This window comes from Oncorhynchus clarkii, chromosome 2 (genome assembly GCF_045791955.1).
Source record: "Oncorhynchus clarkii lewisi isolate Uvic-CL-2024 chromosome 2, UVic_Ocla_1.0, whole genome shotgun sequence".
NCBI lineage: Eukaryota > Metazoa > Chordata > Actinopteri > Salmoniformes > Salmonidae > Oncorhynchus > Oncorhynchus clarkii.
In genome coordinates this window covers 93,180,396-93,197,423 of record NC_092148.1, presented here as the reverse complement: position 1 = coordinate 93,197,423, position 17,028 = coordinate 93,180,396, and the positions used below count along the sequence as shown (strand labels likewise).

General features: G+C 45.9%; 1 protein-coding gene across 1 annotated transcript in view; it reads left to right on the top strand.

The window, feature by feature from the left end:
* Nucleotides 1-11,317, top strand: part of LOC139383196 (dual oxidase 2-like) — a 40,108-nt gene extending 28,791 nt beyond the window's left edge. The window contains exons 23-33 of the mRNA XM_071127647.1: nt 1,071-1,249; nt 2,483-2,713; nt 3,443-3,542; nt 3,964-4,013; nt 4,515-4,642; nt 6,676-6,829; nt 7,300-7,532; nt 7,684-7,842; nt 8,300-8,455; nt 8,568-8,696; nt 11,195-11,317. Of these exons, the coding sequence (XP_070983748.1) occupies nt 1,071-1,249; nt 2,483-2,713; nt 3,443-3,542; nt 3,964-4,013; nt 4,515-4,642; nt 6,676-6,829; nt 7,300-7,532; nt 7,684-7,842; nt 8,300-8,455; nt 8,568-8,696; nt 11,195-11,317 (1,642 nt within the window). The remainder of the gene's footprint in view (nt 1-1,070; nt 1,250-2,482; nt 2,714-3,442; nt 3,543-3,963; nt 4,014-4,514; nt 4,643-6,675; nt 6,830-7,299; nt 7,533-7,683; nt 7,843-8,299; nt 8,456-8,567; nt 8,697-11,194) is intronic.
* Nucleotides 11,318-17,028: the final 5,711 nt, after the last annotated feature.

Sequence of the window (17,028 nt, the reverse complement as noted above, 5' to 3'; positions counted from 1 at the left end):
ACCAGGTTCACATGATATCTGAATTATACCAGGTTCACATGATATCTGAATTATTCCAGGTTCACATGATATCTGAATTATACCAGGTTCACATGATATCTGAATTATACCAGGTTCACATGATATCTGAATTATACCAGGTTCACATGATATCTGACTTATACCAGGTTCATATGATATCTGACTTATACCAGGTTCACATGATATCTGAATTATACCAGGTTCACATGATATCTGAATTATACCAGATTCACATGATATCTGACTTATACCAGGTTCACATGATATCTGACTTATACCAGGTTCATATGATATCTGAATTATACCAGGTTCACATGATATCTGAATTATACCAGGTTCACATGATATCTGAATTATACCAGGTTCAAATGATATCTGAATTATACCAGGTTCACATGATATCTGAGTGAGAGGGACTAATACAAATCACACACCATATTTCAGACAGCACTGGGACGATTTTGACGAAACTCGGGTGAATGATGCGCCTTGCCATAAAGATCCGTCATTATACAAAACGACACCAATTGGCCCAAGGCGGGAGCTATGGTAATAAAAGGACGTTTGTTAGTCACACAATATCTCAATTGGCCCAGAGGAGGAGGAGGGGGAGGAGGGAGGGGGGACGAGGATGCTGCATTATTTGTTGGGGGATGACATGTTTACTGTTGCCTTGTTGTGAGATGTTTTTGTTTTTATAGTATACAGTTGCAAATTAAATTGGCCAAATTTTTCAGGTCTTTCTTGAGAAAGAGGTCTTTTGACTTCCGTGTAAAATCAAGGTTTAAAAAAAGTGTTCCAACAGTGCTGTGATAAAGACGTTTGCTGTTGGAACACGTTCAGCAATAAATGCCATTGAAGTGAATTATACTGCCGACCTGAACCTTCTTTAATAGTTTGTTTAATGAATTATGTTGGGACAATAAAGTTGATCTGAATCCTAATGTTAATCTCCGTCTAACTACCTCTTATCCTCCTCCCAGATCGGGCCTCCAGAGTCCTAAAGTGTATGTATTAATCTGTCTAACTACCTCTTATCCTCCTCCCAGATCCGGCCTCCAGAGTCCTAAAGTGTACGTGAAACCCAAGAAGGATCGCTCCGGCAGGAACGCCGTCCAGCAGAAGATCCAGCACTTCAAACGTTTCATAGAGAACTACCGTCGTCACATTGTCTGTTTCACCATCGTCTACGGCATCACAGCTGGAGTGGCGCTGGAGAGATGCTACTGTGAGTTGTGTTGTTGTGTTGTTGTGTTGTTGTGTTCTTGTCTTCCTCTCTTCTCTTGTTCTCTCTCTCTCTCTCTCTCTCTGGTCTTCTGGAGAGATGCTACTGTGAGTTGTGTTGTTGTGTTGTCTTCCTCTCTTCTCTCTCTCTCTCTCTCTCTCTCTCTCTGGTCTCCTGTTTTGGTAGTTAGCCGGGTACTTCGTGAACAACTGCTGGTGTAAAAAGAGCTTTTATAAAATACATTTGATTGATTGAATTTGACATAGCCTGGCTGGTCAAAACAAAGAGAAATGTTAGTGTTGTTTGTCCTTTTTGAGCCACTGTAGCAACAACATAGCCAGAAACACTTCCTCAAAATAGTCTGTATGAATCGAAGATAAACTTTTTTTTTGGCCGAGGAGGTCTTAGTCGCGCAATTTTACATATAACTAAGATGTTTTGGCGAAGTATTTCTCAAGTGAAGAAATATGCATGAAAAATATAATTATCTTGTTGCTCGACAACAAACTATACATTTTCCCCCACTCTTATTAGGAGTGGTGCTGTTTACCAATCACCGGCTAAAGGGGTGCAGGCTACAGAACTTCGCCGTGCCGACCAAAAATACATTTGCGTGAGCGAACACCAAAAAAACGTACATAAATATCACAAAATGTTGTCGTAATGTACAGTCTGTGTGAAATGTTTCACCTGGGAAGCGTACAGTAAGCTGACGACGGTCACACGAGACGGTTTTGTTGACACTACTAAAATTCACATAGAAATGTGAGTTATAGAGCTGTCCTTCTCACATAAAGCAAGTCTAAGAAGGTATGTCTGTTCCATGAGCTCTATTTCTATTACATCTTTTCATTTCAGTTTTTCTACAGTATTACTGACTTGTTTTGCCATATAAACTGAAACGAGGTCAACTATTTTAATTTTTAGCAACCAGGAAATGGAGGAGAGATTTTTAGCATAGTGCACTTTTTTAATTGGATATTCATAATTTAATTTAATACTCATGCAATGTAGACTCCATTGCCCTACAAAAGGCATCTGAAAATAAAAGCTGTGGTTTAACCAGACACAGATTAAACCTAGTCCTAGACTAAAAAAAACATACACGATGGAGAATCTCTTTTTTGAAAGTGCTTTTTAATTAAGGACAAGGCATAATCTGCATCTGGGAAACCAGCCCATAGAATAAAAACCATTGGACTAACAGGAAAAACGAACATCTTGCTGTGTTTTTAGACTATGGTTTGCAGGCAGACTCTTCGGGCGTGCCGGAGACGTCGGCGGTGGGCATAGTGGTGTCGCGTGGTTCGGCGGCGGCCATCTCCTTCCTGTACCCCTACATGCTGCTGACGGTGTGCCGCAACCTCATCACCCTGGGACGAGAGACCTTCCTCAACCGATACATCCCCTTCGACGCCGCTATAGACTTCCATCGCTTCATGGCCATGTCCGCCATCTTACTCACAGGTCAGAGGTCACAGGTCAGGCTGACCTTAACCCTAACTCCTATCTTTAACCCTTCATGGTCATGTCTGCCATCTTACTCACAGGTCAGAGGTCACAGGTCAGGCTGACCTTAACCCTAACTCCTATCTTTAACCCTTCATGGTCATGTCCGCCATCTTCCTCACAGGTCAGAGGTCACAGGTCAGACTGGCCTTAACCCTAACTCCTATCTCTAACCCTTCATGGTCATGTCCGCCATCTTCCTCACAGGTCAGAGGTCACAGGTCAGACTGACCTTAACCCTAACTCCTATCTCTAACCCTTCACGGTCATGTCCGCCATCTTCCTCACGGGTCACAGGTCACAGGTCAGACTGACCTTAACCCTAACTCCTATCTCTAACCCTTCACGGTCATGTCCGCCATCTTCCTCACGGGTCACAGGTCAGACTGACCTTAACCCTAACTCCTAACAGAGATTCAACACTAGATACTGGTACTCACTGTAGCAGAGATTCAATACTAGATACTGGTACTCACTGTAATAGAGATTCAACACTAGATACTGGTACTCACTGTAGCAGAGATTCAATACTAGATACTGGTACTCACTGTAATAGAGATTCAACACTACATACTGGTACTACATTTATCAATAGTTCTACAGATCACCATGTGGGACTGTAGCACAATCACACATGGTGTTTACAGGTCATGTTGTGTGTTCCTCCCTTCCTCATCTCCCCTGCAGTCACCCACTGTCTGGGTCACGTGGTGAACATCTATGTGTTCTCGGTCAGTGACCTCAGCATCCTGGCCTGTCTGTTCCCCAGGGTCCTAGCCAACAACGGGTAATGACATCAGCATTATTTCACCATACAATACTCCTGGTAGCTGTCTATGTTCATCTGGAGATATATCACCCTTAAAAGGTCTTCTCTTGTATCTGGTTTACTGTGTGTTGACTGTTGACTGTGTGTTGACTGTTGACTGTGTGTTGACTGTGTGTTGACTGTGTGTTGACTGTGTGTTGACTGTGTGTTGACTGTTGACTGTGTGTTGACTGTTGACTGTGTGTTGACTGTTGACTGTGTGTTGACTGTTGACTGTGTGTTGACTGTTGACTGTGTGTTGACTGTTGACTGTGTGTTGACTGTTTACAATGTGTTGACTGTTGACTATGTGTTGACTGTTGACTATGTGTTGACTGTGTGTTGACTGTGTGTTGACTGTGTGTTGACTGTGTGTTGACTGTGTGTTGACTGTTTGCAGGTCTGAGATGCCGATGAGATGGTCGTGGTGGTTCTTTCAGACAGTTCCAGGTAGGACAGAATACAAACCATTCCCAACGGTCAAGACTGTATGATGTCATAATTATGTCATTTCACCCCGTTTCACCCACTGGGTGACTGAAAGAGAAAGAGCTACTTGATGTAATTTCTGAAGATCACAGTAGCTCAGTAATTCCACATTCTCTCTCTCTCTCTCGTTCTCTCTCTCTCTCCTACCCCTACTCCCACCTTCTCTCTCTCTCTCTCTCTCTCTCTCTCTCTCGTTCTCTCTCTCTCTCCTACCCCTACTCCCACCTACTCTCTCTCTCTCTCGTTCTCTCTCTCTCTCCTACCCCTACTCCCACCTTCTCTCTCTCTCTCTCTCTCTCGCTCTCTCTCGCTCTCTCTCTCTCTCCTACCCCTACTCCCACCTTCTCTCTCTCTCTCTCTCTCTCTCTCTCGCTCTCTCTCTCTCTCCTACCCCTACTCCCACCTCTCTCTCTCTCTCTCTCTCTCTCTCTCTGTCTCTCTCTCTCTCACACGTTACTCCAGGAATGACGGGCATCCTGCTTCTGTTCATCTTTGCGTTTATGTACGTCTTCGCCTCACACTACTTCCGACGAATCAGCTTCCAGGGATTCTGGCTCACACACTACCTCTATGTGGTTATCTACATCCTGGTGAGCACACTACCGAACAAAAAATCTAAATGCAACATGTAAAGTGTTGGTCTCATGTTTCATGAGCGGAAATAAAATATCCCAGAAATGTTCCAAACGCACCAAAAAAAATCGTATTTCTCTAAAATGTGCACAAATGTGTTTACATCCCTGTCAGTGAGCATTTCTCCTTTGCCAAGATAATCTATCCACCTGACTGGTGTGGCATATCAAGAAGCTGATTAAACAGCATGATCATTACACAGGTGCACCTTGTGCTGGGGACGATAAAAGGCCACTCTGGTAGACATTCCTACAGTCAGCATGCCAATTTCACTCTCCCTCAAAACTTGAGACAACACAATGCCACAGATGTCTCAAGTTTTGAGGGAGAGTGAAATTGGCATGCTGACTGTAGGAATGTCTACCAGAGCTGTTGCACGAGAATTGAATGTTAATTTATCAACCATAAGCCGCCTAGAGAATTTGGCAGTACCTCCAACTGGCCTCACAACCACAGACCACATGTAACCACGCCAGCCCAGGACCTCCATCTGGCTTTTACACCTCAGACCACTCCAGCCCAGGACCTCCACATCCAGCTTCTTCACCTCAGACCAGTCCAGCCCAGGACCTCCACATCCAGCTTCTTCACCTCAGACCACTCCAGCCCAGGACCTCCACATCCAGCTTCTTCACCTCAGACCACTCCAGCCCAGGACCTCCACATCCAGCTTCTTCACCTCAGACCACGTGTGACCACACCAGTCCAGGACCAACCGGCTTCTTCACCTGCAGGATCATCTGAGACCAGCCACCCGGACAGCTGATGTAAACTGTGGGTTTACACAACCAAAGAATTTCTGCACAAACTGTCAGAAACCGTCTCAGGGAAGCTCATCTGCTCGTCGTCCTCACCAGGGTCTTGAACTGACTGCAGTTTGATGTCATAACTGACTTCAGTGGGTGCTCACCTTCGATGGCCACTGGCACGCTGGAGAAGTCTGCTCTTCACGGAGGAATCTGTACTGGGCAGATGGTAGTCAGCGTGTATGCTGTTGTGTAGGCTCTTCACGGAGGAATCCCGGTTTCACACATATCAAGCAGATGGTAGTATCTCAACGTCGTGAACAGTGTCGACCATGTTGGCGGTGGGGTTATTGGTATGGGCAGGCATACACTACGGACAACGAACACCATTGCATTTTACCTATGAATACACAAAGACGACCGTGACGAGATCCTGAGGCCCGTTGTCGTGCCATTTTTCATCCGCCGTCATCACCTCATGTTTCTGCATGATGATGCACGGCCCCATGTCGCAAGGATCTGGACACACTTCCTGGAATTCCAGTTCAGTCTGCACACTCACCATATCTTTGAGGCCTTACATGAACTCAGTAAAATATTTTAAATTGTTGTGTTTATATATCTTTTTTTGTTCAGTGTGTGTTTCCTATAATTCTGTGACAATACGGTGTCCATATTAGGACAACCTTAGTCTCAACAGAACTTCTTTCAGACAAATTCTGCCGAGACTGAGCGTCAAGGTTACCAGTGAGTCAGTCGTTGTCATTATTTTATTTTACCTGTATATAACCAGGCAAGTCAGTTGAGAACAAATTCTTATTTTCAATGACGGCCTAGGAACTGGTCTAGGAACAGTGGGTTAACTGGTCTAGGAACAGTGGGTTAACTAGTCTAGGAACAGTGGGTTAACTGGTCTAGGAACAGTGGGTTAACTGGTCTAGGAACAGTGGGTTAACTGGTCTAGGAACAGTGGGTTAACTGGTCTAGGAACAGTGGGTTAACTGGTCTAGGAACAGTGGGTTAACTGGTCTAGGAACAGGGGGCAGAACGACAGATTTGTACCTTGTCAGCTCGGGGGTTTGAACTTGCAACCTTCCGGTTACTAGTCCAACCTTCTAACCACTAGGCTACCCTGCCGCCCCAATAATACCATACGAGCCACACAGGACTAGTCTCACCAAGACACACTGGGATGGACTCTAGCCGTTCATTGGTTGATTTCCTCTTGGTCGTCTCCCTGTCAGACGGTGGTCCATGGAAGCTACGCTCTGCTTCAACAGCCTAGTTTCTACATCTACCTGATCCCTCCGGCTCTGCTCTTCCTCCTGGACAAACTCATCAGCCTCAACAGGAAGAAGGTGGAGATCCCTGTGGTCAATGCTACGTTGCTGCCCTCAGGTACTATATTGTACTGTACTGTACGGCTCTTCTCTGGTTATGTCCTGGTGCTACTGTAGCCATTATGACGTGGCCCGGCGTGTCAGCACATCGGCTACACTGTCCTGTTTGTACTCACTCCCCCCCCCCTCTCTCTCTCTCTCTCTCTCTCTCTCTCTGTATCTCTCTCTGTCTCTATCTCTGTATCTGCATCTCTCTCTGTCTCTATCTCTGTATCTGCATCTCTCTCTGTCTCTATCTCTGTATCTGCATCTCTCTCTCTCTCTGTCTCTATCTCTGTATCTGCATCTCTCTCTATCTCTATCTCTGTATCTCTCTCTCTCTCTCGCTCTCTCTCTGTCTCTGTCTCTCTCTCTCGCTCTCTCTCTGTCTCTGTCTCTGTCTCTGTCTCTGTATCTCTCTCTCTCTCTCTCTCTCTCTCTCTCTCTCTCTCTGTGTGTGTGTGCCGTCCCCCCCCCCCCCCTCTGCAGGTGTGACCTTCCTGGAGTTCAAGCGTCCCCAGGGTTTCATGTACCGCTCAGGCCAGTGGGTAAGGGTGGCGTGCCTGACGCTTGGCACAGATGAGTACCACCCATTCACCTTGACGTCAGCTCCACATGAGGAGACCCTCAGCCTTCATATCCGCGCTGTAGGCCCCTGGACCAGCCACCTCCGAGAGGCGTACACCCCCGACAACCTGGAGCAACTAGGAACATATCCAAAGGCATGGAGGGAGAGAGACTGTGTGTGTGTGTGTGTGCGCGCGCGCTCGCTCGCTCACATCCGTGTCTGCTGCAAGCGTGGTTGGTTGGTTGATTAATTCTTGCTGTCTTGCAATGCTTACTCTATCACATATTTGTACTCCTGTTCCACAGCTGTACCTGGACGGGCCGTTTGGGGAAGGCCACCAGGAGTGGACGGACTTCGAGGTGTCAGTCCTGGTGGGAGGAGGGATTGGAGTCACCCCCTTCGCTTCCATCCTCAAAGACCTGGTCTTTAAGTCCTCCGTCAAGTTTAAGACCCAGTGTAGAAAAGTCAGTAAGCTATCCAACCGGAGCATGATGCACACCTACTATGATCTTCTTCTTCTCCTTTCTTCTTCTTCTTCTTCTTTCTTCTTCTCCTTTCTTCTTCTTTCTTCTTCTTTCTTCTTCTTCTTTTTTCTTCTCCTTTCTTCTTCTTTCTTCTTCTTCTTTCTTCTTCTTTCTTCTTCTTCTTTCTTCTTCTTTCTTCTTCTTTCTTCTTCTTCTTCTTTCTTCTTTTTTCTTCTCCTTTCTTCTTCTTCTTCTTCTTCTTCTTCTTTTTTCTTCTCCTTTCTTCTTCTTTCTTCTTCTTCTTCTTCTTCTTCTTTCTTCTTCTCCTTTCTTCTTCTTTCTTCTTCTTCTTTTTTCTTCTCCTTTCTTCTTCTTTCTTCTTCTTTTTCTTTCTTCTTTTTTCTTCTTCTTCTCAAAATAAAGACACATTTGGGACGCTGCCTCTGTCTGTCTGTAGGTGTACTTTATCTGGGTGACTCGTACGCAGCGTCAGTTTGAGTGGGTGTCTGACATCATCCGGGAGGTGGAGGAGCAGGACAGTGTGGATCTGGTCTCTGTCCACATCTACATCACACAGCTGGCGGAGAAGTTTGACCTGCGAACCACCATGCTGGTAAAAAACCACCCCCCCCCCCCAAAAAAAAAACATGCCCATGAAGAAGCAATCATGAATTTGTGTTTCAAACAATGGTCTAAGCTGGTATATCTGGGTTGTCTCTGGTCAGTACGTGTGCGAGCGTCACTTCCAGAAGGTGTGGAACAGGAGCCTCTTCACCGGCCTGCGCTCTGTCACCCACTTTGGCCGTCCACCATTCGTCTCCTTCTTCAGTTCTCTGCAGGAAGTGCATCCTGAGGTCAGTTACTGCTACACAACTGTGTGTGTGTGTGTGTGTGTGTGCGCATGTGTCCTTCAGCACACTGCAGGAGGTGCGGGCTGAGGTCAGTGATAGTTACAGATCTGCTGTAGTTGTTGTATAACTGTTTTTCCGTATAGTCAACTACTATGACTGTTATTGTGCACTGTAATCTGTTATCCTACGATCGTTATGATCAATCCATTGGACTTGGCTACACAGCACAAACATCTCTGGGAACAGACTGCTGCTGTTCTGATCCATTCCACAGTATCCAGTACAACTCTCCCTGTACGTTTGTCCATAAATAAAGTCCACCTGTGTGCAATCTAAGTATCACATGATCTGTCACATGATCTCAGTATATATACACACTTGTTCTGAAAGGCCCCAGAGTCTGCAACACCACAAAGCAAGGGGCACCACCAAGCAAGGGGCACCATGAAGACCAAGGAGCTCTCCAAACAGGTCAGGGACAAAGTTGTGGAGAAGTACAGACCAGGTTATAAAAAATATCTGAAACTTTGAAACATCCCACGGACCGCCATTAAATCCATTATTAAAAAATGGAAAGAATATGGCACCACAACAAACCTGCCAAGTAAGGGCCGCCCGACAGGAGCTGCAAAGCTCCACAGCGGAGATTGGAGTATCTGTCCATAGGACCACTTTAAGCCGTACACTCCACAGAGCTGGGCTTTACAGAAGAGTGGCCAGAAAAAAGCCATTGCTTAAAGAAAAAAATAAGCAAACACGTTTGGTGTTCGCCAAGAAGCATGTTGGAGACTCCCCAAACATATGGAAGAAGGTACTCTGGTCAGATGAGACTAAAATGTAGCTTTTTTGGCCATCAAGGAAAACCCAACACCTCTCATCACCCTGAGAACACCATCCCCACAGTGAAGCGTGGTGGTGGCAGCATCAAGCTGTGGGGACGTTTTTCATCGGCAGGGACTGGGAAACTGGTCAGAATTGAAGGAAAGATGGATGGGGCTAAATACAGGGAAATTCTTGAGGGAAACCTGTTTCAGTCTTCCAGAGATTTAAGACTGGGACGGAGGTTCACCTTCCAGCAGGACAATGACCCTAAGCATACTGCTAAAGCAACACTCGACTGGTTTAAGGGGAAACATTTAAATGTATTGGAATGGCCTAGTCAAAGCCCAGACCTCAATCCAATTGAGAATGTGGTATGACTTCAAGACTGCTGTACACCAGCAGAACCCATCCAACTTGAAGGAGCTGGAGCAGTTTGGCCTTGAAGAATGGGCAAAAATCCCAGTGGCTATATGTGCCAAGCTTATAGAGACATACCCCGAGAGACTTGCAGCTGTAAATGCTGCAAAAGGTGACTCTACCAAGTATTGACTTTGGGGGGTAGCCATGTTTCACAATAAAAAAATATTTTGCATCTTCAAAGTGGTAGGCATGTTGTGTAAATCAAATTATAAATAAAAATGTAATTATGCTAACATCAACTTTTTTTTTTTTTTTTACAGATAATGACACTGACAATGTATCTCACACAATCTCTTTATCTCTCTTGCCCCTCTACCCCTCTCTCTCTCTACCCCCCCCTCTCTACCCCCCCTCTCTACCTCTCTCTCTCTCTACCCCCCCTCTCTACCTCTCTCTCTCTCTACCCCCCTCTCTACCCCTCTCTCTCTCTACCCCCCTCTCTACCTCTCTCTCTCTACCTCTCTCTCTCTACCCCCCTCTCTACCTCTCTCTCTCTCTACCTCTCTCTCTCTACCCCCCCCTCTCTACCCCTCTCTCTCTCTACCCCCCCTCTCTACCTCTCTCTCTCTACCTCCTCTCTCTCTACCCCCCTCTCTACCTCTCTCTCTCTACCCCCCTCTCTACCTCTCTCTCTCTACCCCCCTCTCTACCTCTCTCTCTCTACCCCCCCTCTCTACCTCTCTCTCTCTACCCCCCCCCTCTACCCCTCTCTCTCTCTACCCCCCCTCTCTACCCTCTCTCTCTCTACCTCTCTCTCTCTCTACCTCCTCTCTCTCTACCCCCCCTCTCTACCCCCCCTCTCTACCCCTCTCTCTCTCTACCCCCCCTCTCTACCTCTCTCTCTCTCTACCTCTCTCTCTCTCTACCCCCCCTCTCTACCCCTCTCTCTCTCTCTACCCCCCCCCCTCTCTACCCCCCCCCCCCCTCTCTACCTCTCTCTCTCTCTACCTCTCTCTCTCTCTACCCCCCTCTCTCTCTACCCCTCTCTCTCTCTCTGCCTCTCTCTCTACCCCTCTCTCTCTCTACCCCTCTCTCTCTCTCTCTACCCCTCTCTCTCTCTCTCTACCCCTCTCTCTCTCTCTCTACCCCTCTCTCTCTCTCTCTACCCCTCTCTCTCTCTCTCTACCCCTCTCTCTCTCTCTCTACCCCTCTCTCTCTCTCTCTCTCTCTCTCTCTACCCCTCTCTCTCTCTCTCTCTACCCCTCTCTCTCTCTCTACCCCTCTCTCTCTCTCTCTCTACCCCTCTCTCCTCTCTCCAGGTGGGTAAGATCGGTGTGTTCAGCTGTGGTCCTCCTGGTCTCACTAAGAACGTAGAGAAGGGCTGCCAACAGATGAACAAGAGAGATCAAGCACATTTCATACACCACTATGAAAACTTCTAAACTTGTACAACACTACTAGGGATTTCTGCCCTTACTAGGGACATACTAGGGGTTACAATACACACACCACATGTTACTATGGGAAATAAGAATTACCGTGGGTATCTGTCTTTCTTTTACATTGTTTTTTTGTACCGTGCATCTGAAAGTAACAGGATGTGTGTATATATATATATATATAACTCCTAAATGTAAACATTGGAATATCATTTTTTTTAGAAAGAACAGTTTATGATTCCTTCAGACTAGATTTATGATTTACAAATGATTTACAGTGAAAATAAAAGACAGTATATACTGTATTACGTTTTTTTAAAAATGCACATCATCTGCAAAAAAATTGTAATTCAACAATATAATAAAATGAAATATGTTTCTCTTTCAAGACTGCATCAATATGAACTCGTTTTTATTAAATCACATACTGTATCTTACATGTGATACCGCTATGCTTTCGTTTTTACGACACTTACTCTATAGAGGAAGTAGTTTGAATAGCTGATCAGCTGACTAGTACAGGTGTGAAGAAAGAAAGTGTGTCTTATCTACTTCTAGCCAGCTGATTATTACACAGCACAAACTTAATGTTGTCAGGTCAACCGTTTCAATAGACATGAATTATGCTTAAGGAGATCTAGTCTATTTGCCACAAGAGATTTCATCAGATCTTGGGATTAGATATGGTAATACAAGTGGTACGGTAAGTGATGGGACTCGTGCCAGGGGTTGGCAGTGCCAGTCATGTGGGTGTTTACTCCAGAATACCAGGAATGCTAGACAGTGGGGGTGGACGCTTGGTAGTTCTTGTGGTCAGGAACACACAGCTTCTGAGTCCATAGACTCTCTCTCTCGCTATGCTGCACACACACACACACACACACCTATGATCCACATGTTCTTGCCAAGTTGTCCCATGCATCCACCTTCTTTCGTGTTGGATAAAGATAAATCCAAATCAAATCAAATGTATTTATATAGCCCTTCTTACATCAGCTGATATCTCAAAGTGCTGTACAGAAACCCAGCCTAAAACCCCAAACAGCAAGCAATGCAGGTGTAGAAGCACGGTGGCTAGGAAAAACTCCCTAGAAAGGCCAGAACCTAGGAAGAAACCTAGAGAGGAACCAGGCTATGTGGGGTGGCCAGTCCTCTTCTGGCTGTGCCGGGTGGAGATTATAACAGAACATGGCCAAGATGTTCAAATGTTCATAAATGACCAGCATGGTCAAATAATAGTATTCACAGGCTGAACAGTTGAAACTGGAGCAGACAGAACCATCACTCGTGTTGGCTAAAGAGCAGGCAGAACCATCACACAGAGAGAGAGACACACACACAGACACACATACACACGCGTTGGCTAAAGAGTAGACAGAACCATCACACGTGTTGGCTAAAGAGCAGACAGAACCATCACACGTGTTGGCTAAAGAGCAGACAGAACCATCACACGTGTTGGCTAAAGAGCAGACAGAACCATCATACGTGTTGGCTAAAGAGCAGACAGACACACATACACACATGTTGGCTAAAGAGCAGGCAGAACCATCACACGTGTTGGCTAAAGAGCAGACAGACACACATACACACATGTTGGCTAAAGAGCAGGCAGAACCATCACACATGTTGGCTAAAGAGCAGACAGACACACATACACACATGTTGGCTAAAGAGCAGACAGAACCATCACACGTGTTGGCTAAAGAGCGTGCCACCTCACAGTTTGGACATACTGTTAGTGTACTGCAGATTTTCCAAAGCTTCAGCCGGCTTCAGCTAAAAGCACATTAATCATGTTTAGAAACCATAAAACTGAAATGTACCAACAGTATGGAGAAAGTTGATAAGACTTGATTGTGTTGACAATTGGCATCAGTAAGGCAGCAGCACCCTTGTGTACACTAAGAGAACGATGTCTGTATCACGCACAAGAGTAGGAAGCAAAGGGGTGTGGCTGTAGATAGACACCCTGAGGACACAGAGTAGGAAGCAAGGTGGTGTGGCTGTAGATAGACACCCTGAGGACACAGAGTAGGAAGCAAGGTGGTGTGGCTGTAGATAGACACCCTGAGGACACAGAGTAGGAAGCAAGGTGGTGTGGCTGTAGATAGACACCCTGAGGACACAGAGTAGGAAGCAAGGTGGTGTGGCTGTAGATAGACACCCTGAGGACACAGAGTAGGAAGCAAGGTGGTGTGGCTGTAGATAGACACCCTGAGGACACAGAGTATGAAGCAAGGTGGCTTTCCAGTAAAAAGAGAGTGACATCTACAATCTCTGTGTCCCTAAAGAGATGTCAATTGGTGTGCGAGCTCAGAAAATAACAAAAAGTTGTATATATACAAAAGAGCAAACAAGTCAAAAGAAGAATTGTCTTTTGATTTAGCAATGAGTCATGTGAGATATGAAAATAATGCTGGAGATTTCCATCAAATCGAATGTTAATGGTCACATGACACCTGGTTAGCAGATGTTAATGCGAGTGTAGCAAAATGCTTGTGCTTCTAGTTCAGTAATATCTAACAAGTAATCTAACAATTCCACAACAACTACCTGACATAAGTAAGCATTTCACTTTCTACCTACACCTGTTGTATTCAGCGCATGTGACAAATACAATTTGATTTGATTTGATACACACAAATCTAAAGGTATGGAAAAATAACAGGTACATAAATATATGGATGAGCGATGACCGAGCAGCATAGGCAAGGTGCAATAGATGGTATACAATACTGTATATACATATGAGATGAGGTGTGTAAGATACATAAACATTATTCAAGTGGTGTTATTTAAAGTGACGAGTGATCCATTTATTAATGATGATCAAGTCTGTATGTAGGCAGCAGCCACTCAATGTTAGTGGTGGCTGTTTAACAGTCTGATGGCCTTGAGATAGAAGCTATTTTTTAGTCTCTCGATCCCAGCTTTGATGCACCTGTACTGACCTCGCCTTCTGGATGGTAGTGGGGTGAACAGGCAGTGGCTCGGGTGGTTGTTGTCCTTGATTATCTTTTGGCCTTCCTTTGACATCGGGTGCTGTAGGTGTCCTGGAGGGCAGGTAGTCTGCCCCCGGTGATGCAGACCGCACCACCCTCTGGAGAGCCTTGCGGTTGAGGGCGGTACAGTTGCCGTACCAGGAAAGCGATATAGCCCGACAGGATGCCCCCAATTGTGCATCTGTAAAAGTTTGTGAGGGTTTTAGGTGACAAGACAAATTTCTTCAGCCTCCTGAGGTTGATGAGGCTCTGTTGCGCCTTCTTCACCACACTGTCTGTGTGGGTGGACCATTTCAGTTTGTCCGTGATGTGTACGCCGAGGAACTTAAAACTTTCCACTTTCTCCACTGCTGTCCTGTCGATGTGGTTAGGGGGGTGCTCCCTCTGCTGTTTCCCGAAGTCCACGATCATCTACTACGTTTTGTTGACTTTGAGTGAGAGGTTGTTTTCTTGACACCACACTGAGTGCCCTCACCTCCTCCCTGTAGGCCGTCTCGTCGTTCTTGGTAATCAAGCCTACCACAGTAGTGTCGACTGCAAACTTGATGATTGAGTTGAAAGCGTGCGTGGCCACGCAGTCATGGCCTCAAGCTTACTGATGAGCTAGGAGGGCACTATGGTGTTGAATGCTGAGCTGTAGTCAATGAACAGCATTCTTACATACGTAGGTATTCCTGTTGTCCAGATGGGATAGGGCAGTGTGTAGTGTGATGGCGATTGCATCGTCTGTGAACCTGTTAGGGCGGTATGCAAACTGAAGTGGGTCTAGAGTGGCAGATAAGGTGAAGGTGATATTATTCTTGACTAGTCTCTCAAAGCACTTCATGATGACAGAAGTGAGTGCTATTGAGCAGTAGTCATTTATTTCAGTTATCTTTGCCTTCTTGGGTACAGGAACAAGGGTGGCCATCTTGAAGCATGTGATGACAGCAGACTGGGATAGGGAGTGATTGAATATGTCAGTAAACACACCAGCCAGCTGGTCTGTGCATGCTCTGAGGACACGGCTTAGGATGCCGTCTGGGCCAGCAGCCTTGCGAGGGTTAACATGTTTAAATGTCTTACTCACGTCGGCCATGGAGAAGGAGAGGGGGGGCCCCCAGTCCTTGGTAGCGGGCCGCGTCGGTGGCACTGAATTATCTTTAAAGCGGGCAAAGAAGGTGTTTAGTTTGTCTGGAAGCAAGACATCAGTGTCCGTGATGGGGCTGGTTTTCTTTTTGTAATCCGTAATTGCCTGTAGACCCTGCCACATAGGTCTTGTGTCTGAGCCGTTGACTTGCGACTCCACTTTCCGACATTTCGTTTGTTTGATTGCCTTGCGGAGGGAAAAACTACACTGTTTATATTCGGCCATATTCCCAGTCATCCTTCCATGATTAAATGTGGTGGTTCACGCTTTCAGTTTTGTGCGAATACTGCCATCTATCCACTGTTTCTGGTTAGGGTAGGTTTGAATAGTCACAGTGGGTACGACATCTCCAATGCACTTCCTTATAAACTCACCCACCGAGTCAGCCTATAGATCGATGTTATTCTCTGAGGCTGCCCCGAACATTTCCCAGTCCGCGTGATCAAAACAATCTTGAAGCTTGGATTCCGATTGGTCAGACCAGAGTTGAATGGATCTTGTCACGGGTACGTCCTGTTTGAGTTTCTGTCTACAGGAAGTGAGCAGAAAAATGGAGTCATGGTCGGATTTGCCGAAGGGAGGGTGGGGGAGGGCCTTGTATGCATGGCGGAAGTTAGAGTAGCAGTCTTACAAAGTGTTTTGGAAAAAAGCGCCTGCTAAGTGGCATATATAATGTATTGCATAATGTGATGAAGTGAATTCTTGAGATCATTGAATGAGATGTTCGACAAGCAGGTGTCCACATACTTTTGGTCATGTAGTGCATCTCTAGTTCAAACTGCCAGATTTGAATTAGAATGTTGTTGTTTTTTTTTAACCTAGATTCATGTACTGGTGAAACAATCGACTCTTCAGATCTGCAAACAGTATATACTGTAATATACTATAATGCATGTATAGAGTATACCATAGGGAGAAAATTAGGACCAACTGTCTTTTCAGTGTGTTTTGAGAGCGACGAATGAGCTCCAAGACAATCAATAAAGGTGTATTGAACTGAAGTGATCCGCTCTCAATCCCAGAGGCCTGGCCATTACAAACTGAACAGCTCACAATCCCAGAGGCCTGGCCATTACAAACTGAACAGCCTCTCAATCCCAGAGGCCTGACCATTACAAACTGAACAGCCTCTCAATCCCAGAGGCCTGGCCATTACAAACTGAACAGCTCTCAATCCCAGAGGCCTGGCCATTACAAACTGAACAGCCTCTCAATCCCAGAGGTCTGGACAATACAAACTGAACAGCCTCTCAATCCCAGAGGCCTGGCCATTACAAACTGAACAGCTCTCAATCCCAGAGGCCTGGCCATTACAAACTGAACAGCTCTCAATCCCAGAGGCCTGGCCATTACAAACTGAACAGCCTCTCAATCCCAGAGGCCTGGCCATTACAAACTGAACAGCCTCTCAATCCCAGAGGTCTGGACAATACAAACTGAACAGCCTCTCAATCCCAGAGGCCTGGCCATTACAAACTGAACAGCCTCACAATCCCAGAGGCCTGGCCATTACAAACTGAACAGCCTCTCAATCCCAGAGGCCTGGCCATTACAAACTGAACAGCTCTCAATCCCAGAGG